Source organism: Staurois parvus, unplaced genomic scaffold, assembly GCF_062004578.1.
Source record: "Staurois parvus isolate SC_StPar_1 unplaced genomic scaffold, SC_StPar_1.0 ptg001163l, whole genome shotgun sequence".
Lineage (NCBI taxonomy): Eukaryota > Metazoa > Chordata > Amphibia > Anura > Ranidae > Staurois > Staurois parvus.
This window is the reverse complement of record NW_028318959.1, coordinates 147,264-168,021: the sequence shown is the minus strand read 5'-3', so window position 1 is coordinate 168,021 and position 20,758 is coordinate 147,264. Positions and strand designations below refer to the sequence as shown.

The window sequence follows — 20,758 nt, the reverse complement described above, 5'->3', positions numbered from 1 at the left end:
ATGCATAGAGAAGCACAGAGACCCAGTGATGGTATGACTATGGCAATGCATAGAGAAGCAAAGAGACCCAGTGACGATATAACTATGGCAATACATAGAGAAGCACAGAGACCCAGTGATGATATGACGATGGCATTGCATAGAGAAGCACAGAGACCCAGTGATGATATGACGATGGCAATGCATAGAGAAGCACAGAGACCCAGTGATGGTATGATGATGGCAATGCATAGAGAAGCACAGAGACCCAGTGATGATATGACGATGGCAATGCATAGAGAAGCACAGAGACCCAGTGATGGTATGATGATGGCAATGCATAGAGAAGCACAGAGACCCAGTGATGATATGACTATGGCATTGCAAAGAGAAGCACAGAGACCCAGTGATGGTTTGACTATGGCAATGCATAGAGAAGCACAGAGACCCAGTGATGATATGACTATGGCATTGCATAGAGAAGCACAGAGACCCAGTGACGATATGACGATGGCAATGCATAGAGAAGCACAGAGACCCAGTGACGATATAACGATGGCACTGCATAGAGAAGCACAGAGATCCAGTGACGATATGGCAATGGCACTGCATAGAGAAGCACAGAGACCCAGTGATGATATGACGATGGCAATGCATAGAGAAGCACAGAGACCCAGTGATGGTATGATGATGGCAATGCATAGAGAAGCACGGAGACCCAGTGATGGTATGATGATGGCAATGCATAGAGAAGCGCAGAGACCCAGTGGGTATACAGTAAAGTAAATACTAGAAATGGAAACGTTTTGCTGATTAGCGGGAGGAAGAAATTCATTCAGATAAAAGCTTCCAATTGGCGGGGAGCCTTGAAGTGAGAGTGGCCCCGGGGCCCGAGGTATAATTAATCCCCCACTTTCCCTAATAGATGTGAGGTTTACAAGGCCTTTGTGTGAGTCGTCCAGCAGGTGATCCCTCCAGTGTGAGCGCATTCCTGACGTGCGGGAGCATGCCCACCCCCACCCTCCCACCGCCGCCACACACCACGTCTACCTGCACGGGGAGGGGTGACACCAGCGCAGCGGACTACCCGGGGTACAGCGATCACTGACGGGACGGCCGGCGTGCTGCCAATTACCTGGCAGGCTGAGGTAAGCCGGGCGATTAGCTGGGCGCAAAACTGGGGGGAGGAGCCAAGAAAACGCAGAAGATTCATCGCCACATTTCACTTCTATTCCGTCTCTGCAACTGACATTCCGGTCCCGACGCCGCGCTGCGCTGGGGGAGGCGGCCTGCAAATATCGACCAGCCCATGGGGGCTAGGGGGGGCCCAGAGATGGCAGAGAACCCCAACCTAACCCTGAACCCCAACATCACACTAAGATGAACTCCGACCTCATATCCTGAACCCCGACCTCATATCCTGAACCCCATCATATCCTGAACCCCATCATATCCTGAACCCCATCATATCCTGAACCCCATCATATCCTGAACCCCATCATATCCTGAACCCCGACCTCATATCCTGAACCCCGACCTCCTATCCTGAACCCCATCATATCCTGAACCCCGACCTCATATCCTGAACCCCGACCTCCTATCCTGAACCCCATCATATCCTGAACCCTATCATATCCTGAACCCCGACCTCATATCCTGAACCCCGACCTCCTATCCTGAACCCCATCATATCCTGAACCCCGACCTCCTATCCTGAACCCCGACCTCCTATCCTGAACCCCATCATCATATCCTGAACCCCGACCTCCTATCCTGAACCCCATCATCATATCCTGAACCCTGACCTCCTATCCTGAACCCCATCATCATATCCTGAACCACAACCTCATACTAACCCTGAACCCCAACCTCATATCCTGAACCCCGACCTCATATCCTGAACCCCATCATCATATCCTGAACCCCAACCTCATATCCTGAACCCCGACCTCATATCCTGAACCCCAACCTCATATCCTGAACCCTGACCTCATATTCTGAACTCTGACCTCATATCCTGAACCCTAACATCATACTAACCCTGAACCCCGACATCCTATTCTGAACCCCGACCTCATATCCTGAACCCCAACATCATATCCTGAACCCCGACCTCATATCCTGAACCCCACCATCATATTCTGAACCCCGCCCTCATATCCTGAACTACAACATCATATCCTGAACCCCAACATCATACTAATACGAACCCCGACCTCATATCCTGAACCCCAACATCATTTTAACCCTGAACCCCGACAGCCTATTCTGAACCCCGATCTCATATCCTGAACCCCAACATCATATCCTGAACCCCGACCTCATATCCTGAACCCCAACATCATATCCTGAACCCCGACCTCATATCCTGAACCCCAACATCATATCCTGAACCCCAATATCAAACTAATATGAACCCCAACATCCTGTCCTGAACCCCAACATCATACTAAGATGAACCCCAACATCCTATCCTGAACCCCGACCTCATACTATTATGAACCCCAACATCATATCCTGAACCCCGACCTCATACTATTATGAACCCCAACATCATATCCTGAACCCCAACATCATATCCTGAACCCCGACCTCATATCCTGAACCCCAACATCATATCCTGAACCCCGACCTCATATCCTGAACCCCAACATCATATCCTGAACCCCAATATCAAACTAATATGAACCCCAACATCCTGTCCTGAACCCCAACATCATACTAAGATGAACCCCAACATCCTATCCTGAACCCCGACCTCATACTATTATGAACCCCAACATCATATCCTGAACCCCGACCTCATACTATTATGAACCCCAACATCATATCCTGAACCCCAACATCATATCCTGAACTACCCCTAACCCTGAACCCTAACTTCATACTAATTCTGACCCCATACTACCCCTAACCCTGAACCCTAACTTTATACCAACCCTAACCCCATACTACTCCTAACCCTGAACCCTAACTTTATACCAACCCTAACCCCATACTACCCCTAACCCTGAACCCTAACTTTATACCAACCCTAACCCCATACTACTCCTAACCCTGAACCCTAACCCCATACTACCCCTAACCCTGATCCCTAACCCCATACTACCCCTAACCCTGAACCCTAACCCCATACTACTCCTAACCCTGAACCCTAACCCCATACTACTCCTAACCCTGAACCCTGACCCCATACTACCCCTAACCCTGAACCCTAACCCCATACTACCCCTAACCCTGAACCCTAACCCCATACTACTCCTAACCCTGAACCCTAACCCCATACTACCCCTACCCCTGAACCCTAACCCCATACTACCCCTACCCCTGAACCCTAACCCCATACTACTCCTAACCCTGAACCCTAACCCCATACTACCCCTAACCCTGAACCCTAACCCCATACTACCCCTACCCCTGAACCCTAACCCCATACTACCCCTACCCCTGAACCCTAACCCCATACTACCCCTACCCCTGAACCCTAACCCCATACTACCCCTAACCCTGAACCCTAACCCCATACTACCCCTACCCCTGAACCCTAACCCCATACTACCCCTACCCCTGAACCCTAACCCCATACTACCCCTACCCCTGAACCCTAACCCCATACTACCCCTACCCCTGAACCCTAACCCCATACTACCCCTAACCCTGAACCCTAACCCCATACTACCCCTACCCCTGAACCCTAACCCCATACTTACCCTAAGGCCCTGTTCACACTGGCACTGACAGCAGGAGTTTGAGGTGCATTTGCAATGATCAAACCATGAAGCATTAGCGCTGCGTCACGTCATCTCAAAATTGAAGCCTCTCAACTCCTTCCATTCAAGTCTATAATAACGCACCATAACCACGCCGCCATGCGTTTGCGGTATGTTAGGCCTTATTCACAACAGCCAAAAAAAGGCATCCGGCGTGTTTTTAGTGCACCTTTAATGCCCGTCAAACGCACATTCGGGTGTTCGGGAAGCGATTTTCAATGCGCATTAAATGCACGTCAAACCCAACGAGCAACTCGCACTAACGCTGTAGGCCTGATTGATAATCGTCGGTCGTGTGAACCCCAAACCCCAACCCTAAGACCCCGCCAGGCACATCAACCACGCTACATTGCCAGATGTGTTGGGCCAGCCCTCCAAATCATTGGATCCAGGTGTTCCCATCGCTGAAGGAAGTTATTATTATTGCCCCTCAGTAAACAGGACTGGAGGATGAAAACTGGTTAGGGGTAGTATGGGGTCAGGGTTCAGGGTTAGGGTTAGTATGGGGTTAGGGTTCAGGGTTAGGGGTAGTATGGGGTTAGGGTTCAGGGGTAGGGGTAGTATGGGGTTAGGGTTCAGGGGTAGGAGTAGTATGGGGTTAGGGTTCAGGGTTAGGAGTAGTATGGGGTTAGGGTTCAGGGGTAGGGGTAGTATGGGGTTAGGGTTCAGGGGTAGGGGTAGTATGGGGTTAGGGATCAGGGTTAGGGGTAGTATGGGGTTAGGGTTCAGGGTTAGGAGTAGTATGGGGTTAGGGTTCAGGGTTAGGAGTAGTATGGGGTTAGGGTTCAGGGGTAGGGGTAGTATGGGGTTAGGGTTCAGGGTTAGGAGTAGTATGGGGTTAGGGTTCAGGGTTAGGAGTAGTATGGGGTTAGGGTTCAGGGGTAGGGGTAGTATGGGGTTAGGGTTCAGGGTTAGGAGTAGTATGGGGTTAGGGTTCAGGGTTAGGAGTAGTATGGGGTTAGGGTTCAGGGGTAGGGGTAGTATGGGGTTAGGGTTCAGGGTTAGGAGTAGTATGGGGTTAGGGTTCAGGGTTAGGAGTAGTATGGGGTTAGGAGTAGTATGGGGTTAGGGTTCAGGGGTAGGGTTGGTATGAAGTTAGGGTTAGGGTTCGGGGTAGTATGGGGTTAGGGATCAGGGTTAGGGGTAGTATGGGGTTAGGGTTCAGGGTAAGGCGTAGTATAGGGTTAGGGTTCAGGGTGCGTTTCACGAACTGACCACCAATTATTTCCTCCTTGCAGGTTCTAGCCTCCTTCCCGGGGTGAGGTCCACTGTCGATGCAACAAGTCGCTTTGTTTAAAAAAGGAGCAGAACGAGACGCCGAGCCCATGGAAGTGCGGGATTGTAATCGCTGGGTACAGAACTGAGAGGGGTAAGTGTGGCTGTGAATGAAGTACAAACAGTGGTGTGCCACAAGGCTTGGTGCCAAACCCGGCTCTGTCTGCTTGGCTAAACATTGTGGCCACCTGGCCACCAAACCAACCTATATTTCTAAAAGTACATGGACTTCTTCCAGATGATGGAGGTCAGGTGTCTCCAGTGAAGGGTCCTGGTAATCCTCCATCGTACAAAGACATTGGAGACAATTGTGCTCTTCCAGCCATGTGGTACCAGTTTGGTGAAGACCCTTTTCTCTTCCCCATGACTGTGCCCCGTGTACAAAGCCAGCTCCATAAAGACATGGATGACCAGTTTGGTGAAGACCCTTTTCTGTCCCCCCATGACTGTCCCCTGTGTACAAAGCCAGCTCCATAAAGACATGAATGACCAGTTTGGTGAAGACCCTTTTCTGTCCCCCCATGACTGTCCCCCTGTGTACAAAGCCAGCTCCATAAAGACATGGAGGACCAGTTTGGTGAAGACCCTTTTCTGTCCCCCCATGACTGTCCCCCGTGTACAAAGCCAGCTCCATAAAGACATGGAGGACCAGTTTGGTGAAGACCCTTTTCTGTCCCACCATGACTGTCCCCTGTGTACAAAGCCAGCTCCATAAAGACATGGAGGACCAGTTTGGTGAAGACCCTTTTCTGTCCCACCATGACTGTCCCCCGTGTACAAAGCCAGCTCCATAAAGACATGGATGACCAGTTTGGTGTGGAGGAACTCCAGTGACCTGTACAGAGCCCAGACCTCAACCTACTTTTGAAAGACCTTTGGTCTTCTCACCCAACATCAATATCTGGCCTTAATCCTATGGAACACCTTTGTATGAGGTTTTTTCATCCCAATGGTGCTCAGTAGGGGTGAGGTCATGGAGGAACTCAAGGTCCTGCACAGAGCCCTGACCTCTCCCTCCTGAACACCTTTGGGATGATTGGAACCCCAGTGGTGAGCCAGGTCTTCTCCTCCAACATCAGTACCTGTCCTCACAAATGGGCACAAATTCCTACAGACCCCCTCCAACATCTTGTAGGAAAGTCTTCCCAGAAGTGTGGAGGATGTTATGGCCACAAAGTGGGTTGGAGGGGATTTCGTATTATTTGCCGTGGGACATGATTCAACATCAATGGAAAATCGGTCAAAGAAAGAGAAAATGCTGTTCAATTTTTCAAAGTGTAGAATATTGAAGGTAAGAATCCTCTGATTAGTTGCGTAACTAGAACCTTCAACGCCCTGGTGGAAGGGCCCCCCCTGACCAGCCGCAGGGGCCCTACCCTCCAAGCCCAGTGGCAGAACGCCAGGGCCTGGTCGCAAGTGTGACCTTCGTGACCTGTTAGTTCCAACAATGGTGTCAGAAAGAAGGAGGGAAGGAAGGAAGGAAGGAAGGAAGGAGGAAAGGAAGGAAAATATGGAAGGAAGGAAGAAAGGAAGGAGGAAAGGAAGGAAGGAAGGAAGGAAGGAAGGAAGGAAGGAAGGAAAGAAAAGATGGAAGAAGGAAGGAAAGAAGGAAGAAAAAGATGGAGAAAGGAAGGAAGGAAGGAAGGAAGAGATAGAAGAACAAGAAAGGAAGGAAAAGATGGAAGAAGGAAGGAAAGAAGGAAGGAAGGAAGGAAGGAAGGAAGGAAGGAAGGAAGGAAGGAAGGAAAAGATGGAAGAAGGAAGGAAGGAAAGGAAGGAAGGAAGGAAAAGATGGATGGAAGAAGGAAGGAAGGAAGGAAGGAAGGAAGGAAAAGATGGAAGAAGGAAGGAAGGAAAAGATGGAAGAAGGAAGGAAGGAAGGAAGGAAAAGATGGAAGAAGGAAGGAAGGAAGGAAGGAAGGAAGGAAGGAAGGAAGGAAGGAAGGAAAAGATGGACGTAGGAAGAAAGGAAGGAAGGAAGGAAGGAAGGAAAAGATGGAAGAAGGAAGGAAGGAAGGAAAAGATGGAAGAAAGAAGGAAGGAAAAGATGGAAGTAGGAAGGAAGGAAGGAAGGAAAAGATGGAAGAAGGAAGGAAGGAAGGAAGGAAGGAAGGAAAAGATGGATGGAAGAAGGAAGGAAGGAAGGAAGGAAGGAAGGAAGGAAGGAAGGAAAAGATGGAAGGAGGAAGGAAGGAAGGAGGAAAGGAAGGAATGAGGAAAGGAAGAAAGGAAGGAAATGATGGAAGGAAGGAAAGGAAGGAAGAAAGAAAGAAGAAAGGAAGGAGGGAAGGAAGGAAGGAAGGAAGGAAGGAAGGAAGAGATAGAAGAAGAAGAAGGAAGGAAGGAAAAGATGGAAGAAGGAAGGAAGGAAAAGATGGAAGAAGGAAGATGGAAAGGAAGGAAGGAATGAGGAAAGGAAGAAAGGAAGGAAATGATGGAAGGAAGGAAAGGAAGGAAGAAAGAAGAAAGGAAGGAGGAAAGGAAGGAAGGAAGGAAGGAAGAGATAGAAGAAGAAGAAGAAGAAGGAAGGAAGGAAAAGATGGAAGAAGGAAGGAAGGAAAAGATGGAGGAAGGAAGGAAGGAAGAGATAGCAGAAGAAGAAGGAAGGAAGGAAAAGATGGAAGAAGGAAGGAAGGAAAAGATGGAGGAAGGAAGGAAGGAAGAGATAGCAGAAGAAGGAAGGAAGGAAGGAAGGAAGGAAAAGAAGGAATATAGAGGAATCCATCTCTCTATGTTCCTCCTGCAACTGCTGAATGTCGACTTCTCCTCCTCTCCTGCAGGCATTCTGTGGCTGCAGGAAGAACATGGAGAGATTGGTTCCCACCATTCCTCCAGTCCAGGTGTACAAGGGGGCCACATGGGCCCCCCGCAGCATGGGGCCGGGTCACAGTTGTGATCCCTGGGACCCCTGTAGCTACGCCCCTGCCTCTGATCTAGTACAGTGTTGGGGTTCAGTGTTGGCCATGAAAGGGGTGAATAAGGTTCAGAAGAGCAGGATTTCCAATATGAAGCCAGGATGAAGAACTCGGGGACATGACCTCCAACCAGCAGGAGGCAAGTTCGGGAGTAACCCTGGAAAGTATCATTTTACAGAGTAGTTGATGCCGGGAGCGGACTTCCAGCAGAGGTAGGTCCATCAGCGTAGGCATGCTTGGGATGGGCGGCGGTCTACGCTCCAACAAAAGGTTTCCTGTATATAGAAGGAGAAGACTGGATGGAAGTCAGTGAAGTCAGGTCTGGATCCACCAGGATGGATGTCTCCGGGGTACAAAGAGTTTGCATTCGATATTCTGTGCGTGTCGGGCTCAGGGCGGGGTGAAGTGACGGGAACAACGGCAGCTTTGTGAGCTGACAATCGTTTCTTAGCTCAGAAATCTGGTTGTCTCTACGGGGAACGAGGAGTTCTGATTTCACTTGGAGGTGAGTAGACCATTGGGTGGTGGACTGGACAGGCCGAGCACCTGACATGGTCTCCTTGGGGTGTCCTCACCTCCTGGAGGACCTTCAGTTTCCTTTGTGATCAATTGTCTTTTTTTTTTTTTCAAATTTTCGTTCATTTTCTTCCTACTTTGCCCCATCTCAGAGCTGCTGATCTCCCGTGGCCTCTTGGCAGCCACTTCCCGTCTTCAGAGATGATTACATGGCAGTTGTCAGGGATGGTGACAACAGTGGACCATGCTTGTGTCCATCAGAAGCCCATATGACAGGGTGACAACACAGGAGAACAATTGGGAGACAGGGACAGCACGTTGTCACCCATAACAGGAAGTACCAAAGCAAGGATTTTCATGGCGGAATCACCAGGGTGACAACACAGGAGAACAATTGGGAGACAGGGACAGCACGTTGTCACCCATAACAGGAAGTGCCTAAGCAGGGACTTTCATGGCGGGATCACCAGGCTGACAACACAGGAGAACAATTGGGAGACAGGGACAGCACGTTGTCACCAGGGGCAGACTGACCATTTGGAAACTTGGGCACTGCCCGAGGGCCCAGGGTCAGTAGGGGGTCCCCATGAGATGCCCCTGGTACCTTTTTCATAGGCTTTTTTTGAGTTTGGGCAAGGACACAGGGGCCCCATGATCCCCTATTGCCCGGGGGCCCCATGAGTTGTCAGTCCGCCCCTGGTTGTCACCCATAACAGGAAGTACCAAAGCAAGGATTTTCATGGTGGAATCACAAGGGTGACAACACAGGAGAACAATTGGGAGACAGGGACAGCACGTTGTCACCCATAACAGGAAGTACCAAAGCAAGGATTTTCATGGCGGAATCACCAGGGTGACAACACAGGAGAACAATTGGGAGACAGGGACAGCACGTTGTCACCCATAACAGGAAGTGCCTAAGCAGGGACAGTCATGGCAGAATCACCAGGGTGACAACACAGGAGAACAATTGGGAGACAGGGACAGCACGTTGTCACCCATAACAGGAAGTACCAAAGCAAGGATTTTCATGGCGGAATCTCCAGGGTGACAACACAGGAGAACAATTGGGAGACAGGGACAGCATGTTGTCACCAGGGGCTGACTGACCATTTGGAAACTCGGGCACTGCCCGAGGGCCCGGGGTCAGTAGGGGGCCCCATGAGATGCCCCTGGTACCTTTTTCATAGGCTTTTTTTGAGTTTGGGCAAGGACACAGGGGCCCCATGATCCCCTATTGCCCGGGGGCCCCATGAGTTGTCAGTCCGCCCCTGGTTGTCACCCATAACAGGAAGTACCAAAGCAAGGATTTTCATGGTGGAATCACAAGGGTGACAACACAGGAGAACAATTGGGAGACAGGGACAGCACGTTGTCACCCATAACAGGAAGTACCAAAGCAAGGATTTTCATGGCGGAATCACCAGGGTGACAACACAGTAGAACAATTAGGAGACAGGGACAGCATGTTGTCACCCATAACAGGAAGTGCTTAAGCAGGGACTTTCATGGCGGGATCACCAGGGTGACAACACAGGAGAACAATTAGGAGACAGGGACAGCATGTTGTCACCCATAACAGGAAGTGCCTAAGCAGGGACAGTCATGGCAGAATCACCAGGGTGACAACACAGGAGAACAATTGGGAGACAGGGACAGCACGTTGTCACCCATAACAGGAAGTACCAAAGCAAGGATTTTCATGGCGGAATCTCCAGGGTGACAACACAGGAGAACAATTGGGAGACAGGGACAGCATGTTGTCACCAGGGGCTGACTGACCATTTGGAAACTCGGGCACTGCCCGAGGGCCCGGGGGTCAGTAGGGGGCCCCATGAGATGCCCCTGGTACCTTTTTCATAAGCTTTTTTGAGTTTGGGCAAGGACACAGGGGCCCCATGATCCCCTATGAGTTGTCAGTCCGCCCCTGGTTGTCACCCATAACAGGAAGTACCGAAGCAAGGATTTTCATGGTGGAATCACCAGGGTGACAACACAGGAGAACAATTGGGAGACAGGGACAGCACGTTGTCACCCATAACAGGAAGTGCCTAAGCAGGGACTTTCATGGCGGGATCACTGGGGAGGGGGTCATATTTTATGTTGCAGATATGAATAGATTGACAATGACTTTTCAAAAGATAAAAATCGTTTAGCGCCAATTGCAGAATATTGTGCTTTTTTTTTAAAACAAACTTTATTGACATGTCATGCATTGACATTAGGTCATTTCATTAGGTTCTCTGGGCTGCAGTGCAGCAGGAGGCGGTGGATGGGGTTGCACAGCAGGAGGTGTATCCGGGCGTGCGTTCTTTTTTTGTGGGTAATTTTTGGGTAACGCATTCGTTTCAATGGGTGAAATGCGCAAAAAACAGTTTTTGTAAAAAAAATTCACGCTGCTCCAAAGCGCCCGGTCGCGAGTGCGAACTTGCATGGTTAATGGGGGAGCGTCATCAGGAATTGATGGGGTCTGCAATAGGCAGCGATTTTTTTATGCGCACGATTTTGCACGCGTTCCTTCACCGCACCTGGTGCAAACAATGCAATACAAAAATGGCCGGGCGGGGGATGAGGCTTTCTTCTCGTCTCGCGGTGGGACTGCGCTGGGAAAGTCGCCCGACGCTGTATTGTGGCCCCTGACGTGACCCAGCCCTCGGGGATCGGGGTTTGATGTTTATAGAAGCCTGTTTTCTTATTGGTTGAATCAGCAAGTGTTTCCCTGGCCACGCCCATAACGTGACGCAGAGCACTGATGCGTCCCGGTGACATCAGCGCCTTCTGAAATGTCACACCGGGTATCAGGTGACCATTGCGGCTCCGCCGGCCCCGACCTGCTTCTAAAGTCCACCTTCTGTTGTGCCGGACCGCGCCCGGCGAGGAAACGGCGTTCCATTGATGCGGAGATCTGTCATCGAGGTAAGGAGGTGGAATTGGCTGAAACCGGACGGATAGTGTTCCAATATTTTGTATCGATTTCCTGCAATTGTTCAGAATTTTGTATCAATTTCCTACACACATGAGACGCACGTGAGATGCACATGAGACACACATGAGACGCACGTAAGACGCACATGAGATGCACTTAAGACGCACATGAGACACACATAGGACGCACATGAGATGCACATGAGACACACATGAGATGCACATGAGACGCACTTGAGACACACATGAGATGCACATAAGACGCACATGAGAAGCACATGAGATGCATTTAGGACGCACATGAGACACACATGAGACACACATAGGACGCACATGAGATGCACATGAGACACACATGAGATGCACATGAGACACACATGAGATGCACATAAGATGCACATGAGACACGCATGAGATGCACTTAAGATGCACATGAGACACGCATGAGATGCACTTAAGATGCACATGAGACACACATGAGATGCACATGAAATGCACATGAGACACACATGAGACACACATGAGATGCATATGAGACACACATGAGACGCACATGAGATGCACTTACGACGCACATGAGACACACATGAGATGCACATGAAATGCACATGAGACACACATGAGACACACATGAGATGCATATGAGACACACATGAGATGTACATGAAATGCACATGAGACACACATGAGATGCACATGAAACGCACATGAGACACACATGAGACACACATGAGACACACATGAGATGCATATGAGACACACATGAGATGTACATGAAACGCACTTAAGACGCACATGAGACACACATAAGATGCACATGAAACGCACATGAGACACACATGAGATGCATATGAGACACACATGAGATGTACATAAAGATGTACATAAAGACGCACTTTAGACACACATGAGACACACATGAGACGCACGTAAGACGCACATGAGATGCACTTAAGACGCACATGAGACACACATGAGACACACATAGGACGCACATGAGATGCACATGAGACACACATGAGATGCACATAAGACGCACATGAGATGCATTTAGGACGCACATGAGACACACATGAGACACACATAGGACGCACATGAGATGCACATGAGACACACATGAGATGCACATAAGACGCACATGAGACACGCATGAGATGCACTTAAGATGCACATGAGAAACACATGAGATGCATATGAGACACACATGAGATGTACATGAAACGCACTTAAGACGCACATGAGACACACATAAGATGCACATGAAACGCACATGAGATGCACTTAGGACGCACATGAGACACACATGAGATGCACATAAGATGCACATGAGACACACGTAAGATGCACATGAGACACACGTAAGATGCACATGAGACGCAAATGAGACGCATGAGACGCACATGAGACACACATAAGACGCACATGACACACACGTAAGATGCACATGAGACGCACATAAGACGCACATGACACACACGTAAGATGCACATGAGACGCACATAAGACGCACAGGCCGTGCCGATGCTCTGCACCCACCCCCCGCATCGGCAGGTGTGTAGGGCTGCGTTCAGATCTTTGTGCATTGTCACCAATCTTTTTTGGGAAAAGCGTCATTCCAACGGGCTGCTCTCCGCGCCAGAAATGCGCTGCACTTTAGCAGACGCTCGGTGCTGTCGTCATACATCTGAAATCGACTTCTCTTCTGTGTGCGTGACGCTCAGGGATGTGCGAAAAATGGGCGGAAAAGCACCGCGGTCCAGCAGAGAGCGATCGTTCTGTAGATCCGGGTGGATGATACGAACGATTCTTCAGAAATGTTCCTCTTCCAGGAGGTGAAAGAATTCTCCTAAAGCCAAACGACTTATCGCAGAAACGCACATTCCTGGAGACGGAGATCGCTCCCAGGCATCATCGATCGCTCGCTCTCTGGGTCGCCTGTCGCCTGCGGCCTCCGATTTCCCTGGAATTTGATTCCCCATCATGGGTGATGGGCGTCCTGCGCACAGCCAGAGTCTGCATGGAAGGGATGGATCGAATCGGAGCGACTTAGAGGAGGACCCCTCTGCTCGAATGTCCTTGGTATGTCTTCTCCTCTGCTCGAATGTTCTTGGTGTGTCTTCTCTGCTCGAATGTTCTTGGTGTGTCTTCTCCTCTGCTCGAATGTTCTTGGTGTGTCTTCTCTGCTCGAATGTTCTTGGTGTGTCTTCTCCTCTGCTCGAATGTTCTTGGTGTGTCTTCTCCTCTGCTCGAATGTTCTTGGTGTGTCTTCTCTGCTCGAATGTTCTTGGTGTGTCTTCTCCTCTGCTTGAATGTTCTTGGTGTGTCTTCTCTGCTCGAATGTTCTTGGTGTGTCTTCTCCTCTGCTTGAATGTTCTTGGTGTGTCTTCTCTGCTCGAATGTTCTTGGTGTGTCTTCTCCTCTGCTCGAATGTTCTTAGTGTGTCTTCTCCTCTGCTCGAATGTTCTTAGTGTGTCTTCTCCTCTGCTCGAATGTTCTTGGTGTGTCTTCTCCTCTGCTCGAATGTTCTTGGTGTGTCTTCTCCTCTGCTCGAATGTTCTTGGTGTGTCTTCTCCTCTGCTCGAATGTTCTTGGTGTGTCTTCTCCTCTGCTCGAATGTTCTTGGTGTGTCTTCTCCTCTGCTTGAATGTTCTTGGTGTGTCTTCTCCTCTGCTTGAATGTTCTTGGTGTGTCTTCTCCTCTGCTCGAATGTTCTTAGTGTGTTTCCTCCTCTGCTCGAATGTTCTTAGTGTGTTTCCTCCTCTGGTCGAATGTTCTTAGTGTGTTTCCTCCTCTGGTCGAATGTTCTCTGTGTGTCTTCATCTCTGGTCGAATGTTCTTAGTAAATTTTCTTTTCTGGTCAAATGTTCTAAGTGTGTTTTCTCCTCTGGTCGAATGTTCTTGGTGTGTCTTCTCCTCTGGTCGAATGATTTTAGTGTGGTTTCTCATCTGGTTGACTGTTTTTAGTGTGTCTATTCTTCTGGTCGAATGTTCATGGTGTATGTTCTCCATTAGTCGAATACTCCTGGGGTGTGTCCTCCTCTGGTCAAATGTTCTTAGTGTATTTCCTCCTCTGGTTGAATGTTCTTAGTGTGTCTATTCTCCTGGTCGAATGTTCATTGGGTATGTTCTCCATTGCTCGAATGTTTTTAGCATGTTTCCTTCTCTGATCGAATGTCCTTAGTGTGTTTTCTCCTCTCGTCGAATGTCCTTGGTGTGTTTTCTCCTCTGGTCGAATGTTCTTGGTGTGTCTTCTCTTTTGTTTGAATGTTCTTAGTGTGTTTCCTCCTCTGCTCGAATGTTCTTAGTGTGTTTCCTCCTCTGCTCGAATGTTCTTAGTGTGTTTCCTCCTCTGCTCGAATGTTCTTAGTGTGTTTCCTCCTCTGGTCGAATGTTCTCTGTGTGTCTTCATCTCTGGTCGAATGTTCTTAGTAAATTTTCTTTTCTGGTCAAATGTTCTAAGTGTGTTTTCTCCTCTGGTCGAATGTTCTTGGTGTGTTTTCTCCTCTGGTCGAATGTTCTTGGTGTGTCTTCTCCTCTAGTCGAATGATTTTAGTGTGGTTTCTCATCTGGTTGACTGTTTTTAGTGTGTCTATTCTTCTGGTCGAATGTTCATGGTGTATGTTCTCCATTAGTCGAATACTCCTGGGGTGTGTCCTCCTCTGGTCAAATGTTCTTAGTGTATTTCCTCCTCTGGTTGAATGTTCTTAGTGTGTCTATTCTCCTGGTCGAATGTTCATTGGGTATGTTCTCCATTGCTTGAATGTTTTTAGCATGTTTCCTTCTCTGATCGAATGTCCTTAGTGTGTTTTCTCCTCTCGTCGAATGTCCTTGGTGTGTTTTCTCCTCTGGTCGAATGTTCTTGGTGTGTCTTCTCTTTTGTTTGAATGTTCTTGGTGTGTCTTCTCTGCTCGAATGTTCTTAGTGTGTTTCCTCCTCTGCTCGAATGTTCTTAGTGTGTTTCCTCCTCTGCTCGAATGTTCTTAGTGTGTTTCCTCCTCTGGTCGAATGTTCTCTGTGTGTCTTCATCTCTGGTCGAATGTTCTTAGTAAATTTTCTTTTCTGGTCAAATGTTCTAAGTGTGTTTTCTCCTCTGGTCGAATGTTCTTGGTGTGTTTTCTCCTCTGGTCGAATGTTCTTGGTGTGTCTTCTCCTCTAGTCGAATGATTTTAGTGTGGTTTCTCATCTGGTTGACTGTTCTTAGTGTGTCTATTCTTCTGGTCGAATGTTCATAGTGTATGTTCTCCATTAGTCGAATACTCCTGGGGTGTGTCCTCCTCTGGTCAAATGTTCTTAGTGTATTTCCTCCTCTGGTTGAATGTTCTTAGTGTGTCTATTCTCCTGGTCAAATGTTCTTGGTGTATGTTCTCCATTGCTCAAATGTTTTTAGCATGTTTCCTTCTCTGATCGAATGTCCTTAGTGTGTTTTCTCCTCTGGTCGAATGTTCTTGGTGTGTTTTCTCCTCTGGTCGAATGTTCTTGGTGTGTCTTCTCTTTTGTTTGAATGTTCTTGGTGTGTCTTCTCCTCTGGTCGAATGTTTTTTTTAGTGTGTCTTCTCCTCTGGTCGAATGTTCTTGGTGTGTTTTCTCCTCTGGTCGAATGTTTTTTAGTGTGTCTTCTCCTCTGGTCGAATGTTCTTAGTGTGTTTTCTCCTCTGGTCGAATGTTTTAGTGTGTTTTCTCCTCTGGTCGAATGTTCTTTAGTGTATTTTCTCCTATGGTCAAATGTTCTTAGTGTGTCAATTTCCTCTGGTCGAGTGTTCTTGGTGCGTCTTCTCCTCTGGTCGAATGTTCTTAGTGTGTCCTTTCTTCTGGTAGAATGTTTTTGGTGTGTCTTCTCCTCTGGTCGAATGTTCTTGGTGTGTCTTCTCCTCCGGTCGAATGTTTTTAGTGTGTCTTCTCTGGTCGAATGTTCTTGGTGTGTCTTCTCCCCTGGTCGAATGTTTTTAGTTTGTCTTCTCTGGTCGAATGTTCTTAGTGTGTTTTCTCCTCTGGTCGAATGTTCTTAGTGTATTTCCTCCTCTGGTTGAATGTTCTTAGTGTGTCTATTCTCCTGGTCAAATGTTCTTGGTGTATGTTCTCCATTGCTCAAATGTTTTTAGCATGTTTCCTTCTCTGATCGAATGTCCTTAGTGTGTTTTCTCCTCTGGTCGAATGTTCTTGGTGTGTTTTCTCCTCTGGTCGAATGTTCTTGGTGTGTCTTCTCTTTTGTTTGAATGTTCTTGGTGTGTCTTCTCCTCTGGTCGAATGTTTTTTTTAGTGTGTCTTCTCCTCTGGTCGAATGTTCTTGGTGTGTTTTCTCCTCTGGTCGAATGTTTTTTAGTGTGTCTTCTCCTCTGGTCGAATGTTCTTAGTGTGTTTTCTCCTCTGGTCGAATGTTTTAGTGTGTTTTCTCCTCTGGTCGAATGTTCTTTAGTGTATTTTCTCCTATGGTCAAATGTTCTTAGTGTGTCAATTTCCTCTGGTCGAGTGTTCTTGGTGCGTCTTCTCCTCTGGTCGAATGTTCTTAGTGTGTCCTTTCTTCTGGTAGAATGTTTTTGGTGTGTCTTCTCCTCTGGTCGAATGTTCTTGGTGTGTCTTCTCCTCCGGTCGAATGTTTTTAGTGTGTCTTCTCTGGTCGAATGTTCTTGGTGTGTCTTCTCCCCTGGTCGAATGTTTTTAGTTTGTCTTCTCTGGTCGAATGTTCTTAGTGTGTTTTCTCCTCTGGTCGAATGTTCTTAGTGTGTTTTCTCCTCTGTTTGAATGTTTTTGGTGTGTTTTCTCCTCTGGTTGAATATTCTTGGTGTGTTTTCTCCTCTGTTCGAATGCTCTTAGTGTGTCTTCTCTTTTGGTCGAATGTTCTTGGTGTGTTTTCTCCTCTGTTCGAATGCTCTTAGTGTGTTTCCTCCTCTGGTCGAATGTTCTTGGTGTGTCTTCATCTAAGTCGAATGTTCTTAGTGTGTTTCTTCCTCTGGTCGAATGTTCTTTGTGCGTACTTGTCTCCGCCCCCTCCTGTAGTTTTCCATAATGGGTGGAGCCTGCAGGTCCCCTCCCACAGCTCTGCTCTTTCCTTTTGCAAGGTGATTTGTCTTGTCTCCGCCCCCTCCTGTAGTTTACCTGTAGCAGGTGGGGCCTGCTGGCCCCTCCCACAGCTCCGCCCTCTGCACAGGCTACATATGGTGATGATGTCACGTCTACTTCTATCAGGTAATATCTGGGTTTGCGGAGGCATTTGGCGCTCACAATGTGGGTTTCTATCCATTGTAATGATGACTTTTGAGCGATTGTGAGGTTTTGGCGATCGATTTTCTGTACGATTTACCGTTTTCTTGTTGTTTCTCTGCAGGGACTATGAGGACGGTCCGGTTCTCCTCCATCGCGCTCCTTTGCTTGGTGGTCCTCCAGGTCGCCATCGGTGATCTCCAGCTGGCGGCCAGGCGGGCGCTCCCTTTACCACCGTCTCACTTCACGGCCAATGGCACCTCAGAGTTCACCACGGTCTGCCGAGGGCCCTGCGTCCTGCGAGAGTCTCAGCCGGAAACATTCGATGAGGACCATCAGCTCGACTACGAGACCGTCTACCCCAACGGCAGCCGGCTGCTGACGACGGTATCGGTGAGAAGACATTCGAAGCCTAGGAGATCCCGGAGGCAGATTTACGGACCGGACGTTCGCTTTTCTATCAGTCGTCCGTTTCTGAGGGACTTCCCTTTTGCGTCCGCCGTCCGCGTGTCCACGGGTTGCACCGGCGTGCTGGTGACGGAACGCCACGTCCTGACGGCGGCTCACTGCATCCACGATGGTCAGGACTACGTCCAAGGAGCACGTAAGCTGAGCGTTGGCTTCCTGAGGCCAGGAGCCCAGCCGGTCCTGCGTTGGGTACGCGTGAAAAGCACCCGGTTACCCCGAGCGTGGATCGGGGCCCCGACGGAACTGAGTATGGATTACGACTACGCTTTGCTGGAACTTCGGCGCGCACAGCCGCGCCCTTACATGGACCTAGCGGCTTCTCCTCCGTTGAGGGATCTTGCTGGAAGACGCGTCCACTTCTCGGGATTTGACAGCGACCGGCCTGGGGAGCTGGTCTACCGATCGTGCAGGGTGCAGGAGCAGACGACGCATCTGCTGTACCAGCACTGTGATGCCCGTCCCGGGGCCAGCGGCTCGGGGGTTTATGGGAGATTGCGGCATGGTGGCCGCTGGAAGAGGAAAGTCATCGGGGTCTTCTCTGGGCACCAGTGGGTGGAAGTGTCCGGAGAGCCCAGAGAATATAATGTTGCCGTCAGGTTGACTCCTCCCAAATATGCTCAGATTTGCTATTGGATACGCAAGGCCAATGGAAGTTGCCACGATGAATGATCGGGACCAAGCAGGGGTCTCCAAACTATGGCCCCAGGGCCACATCCGGCCCTCTACAAAGTTTTATCCGGCCCACAGTGACTTAATACCCTGTGTACTGCAATATGGAGACTGGAGCATCCACTGCCAGCCATGACCCTCCCTCAGTCCCCCTGATGGGCACTCCTTGACCTCAAGGGGAACTCTGATGGGTACTCCTAGGTCACAGTTGGGGTCTCAGGAAAGTCTCTGATGGGCTCTCCTGGATCTCAGGGGGAATTCTGATTGCTACTCCTGGATCTCAGGTGGGGTTTGTTGGGTACTCCTAGATCTCTAGGGGACTTTGATGGGCTCTCCTGGATCTCAGGAGAGACTCTGATGGGCACTGCTGGATCTCAGGAGGGAATCTAAGGGGTACACCTGGATCTCAGGTGGGGTTTGTTGGGTACTCCTCGATCTCTAGGGGACTTTGATGGGCTCTCCTGGATCTCAGGAGAGACTCTGATAGGTACTCCTGGATCTCAGGGGGGACTTTGATGGGAACTCCTGGATCTCAGGGGTGGCTCTATGGGTTACTCCTGGCTCTTGGGGGGAGACCTTGATGGGCACTCCTGGATCTCAGGGGGGGCTCTAATGGGAGCTCCTGGCTCTTAGGGGAGACTCTGATGGGCTCTCCTGGATCTCAGGAGAGACTCTGATGGGCATTCCTGGATCTCAGGACAGACTCTGATGGGCACTCCTGGATCTCAGGGGGGACTCTGATGGGTACTCCTGGATCTCAGGGGGGACTTTGATGGGAACTCCTGGATCTCAGGGGCGGCTCTATGGGTTACTCCTGGCTCTTGGGGGGAGACCTTGATGGGCACTCCTGGATCTCAGGGGGGGGCTCTTATGGGAGCTCCTGGCTCTTAGGGGAGACTCTGATGGGCTCTCCTGGATCTCAGGAGAGACTCTGATGGGCATTCCTGGATCTCAGGACAGACTCTGATGGGCACTCCTGGATCTCAGGGGGGACTCTGATGGGTACTCCTGGATCTCAGGGGGGACTCTGATGGGCACTCCTGGATCTCAGGGGCGACTCTATGGGTTAATCCTGGCTCTTAGGGGAGACCTTGATGAGCACTCCTGGATCTCAGGTGGGGCTCTAATGGGAGCTCCTGGCTCTTAGGGGAGACTTTAATGGGCACTCCTGGATCTTAGTTGTGACTCTGATGGGCACTTCTGGATCTTGGGAGACTCTGATGGGAAATCATGGATCTCGAGGGGAACACTGATGGGTACTCTTGGATCACAGGTAAGAATATGAGGGACACTCCTAGATCTCAGGAGGGACTCTAAGGGGTACTCCTGGATCTCAGGAGATACTCTGATGGGCACTCCTGGATCTCAGGAGAGACTTTGTCGGGCACTCCTGGATCTCAGGTGGGACTCTGATGGGCACTTCTGGATCTTGGGAGACTCTGATGGGAACTTATGGATCTCAAGGGGAACACTGATGGGTACTCCTGGATCACAGGTGGGAATATGAGGGACACCCCTAGATCTCAGGGGGAACTCTGATGGCTACTCCTGGATCTCAGGTGGGGTTTGATGGGTCATCCTGGATTTCAGGGGGGACTTTGATGGGCTCTCCTGGATCTTAGGAGAGACTCTGATGGCCACTCCTGGATCTCAGGAGATTCTGATGGGTACTCCTGGATCTCAGGGAGGACTCTGATGGTTACTCCTGGATCTCAGGGGAGACTTTGATGGGCACTCCTGGATCTAAGGAGATTCTGACGGGTACTCCTGGATTTCAGGTGGGAATCTGAGGGACACTCCTGGATCTCAGGAGAGACTGATGGTTACTCTTGGATCTCAGTGGAGACTTTGTGGGCATTCCTGGATCTTGGGGGGGGGGGGGGGGGAGGGGGGGCTCTCAGGGGAGACTTTGATGTGCACTCCTGGAACTCAGGGGGGTCTCTGAGGAACAATACTGGATCTCAGGTGGGACTCTGAGGGACACTCCTGGATATAGGTTGGGACATCTGATTGGGAACTCCTGGATCTAAGGTGGGACTCTCA

General features: G+C 49.6%; 1 protein-coding gene across 2 annotated transcripts; it reads left to right on the top strand.

Moving 5' to 3' along the window:
- Positions 1-1,009: 1,009 nt before the first annotated feature.
- On the top strand, positions 1,010-20,580 carry LOC149439028 (serine protease 23-like). Of its 2 annotated transcripts, XM_089659559.1 has the most exons (3): positions 1,010-1,127; positions 4,988-5,118; positions 17,703-20,580. In XM_089659559.1, the coding sequence occupies exon 3, from the start codon at positions 17,708-17,710 to the stop codon at positions 18,713-18,715; it is 1,008 nt and encodes a 335-aa protein (XP_089515685.1). In that variant the 5' UTR covers positions 1,010-1,127; positions 4,988-5,118; positions 17,703-17,707; the 3' UTR covers positions 18,716-20,580. The 2 variants fall into 2 exon arrangements, with proteins under 2 accessions (XP_089515685.1, XP_089515686.1); XM_089659560.1 differs by lacking the exons at positions 1,010-1,127; positions 4,988-5,118 and adding an exon at positions 6,546-8,444.
- The last annotated feature ends 178 nt before the right edge of the window (positions 20,581-20,758 follow it).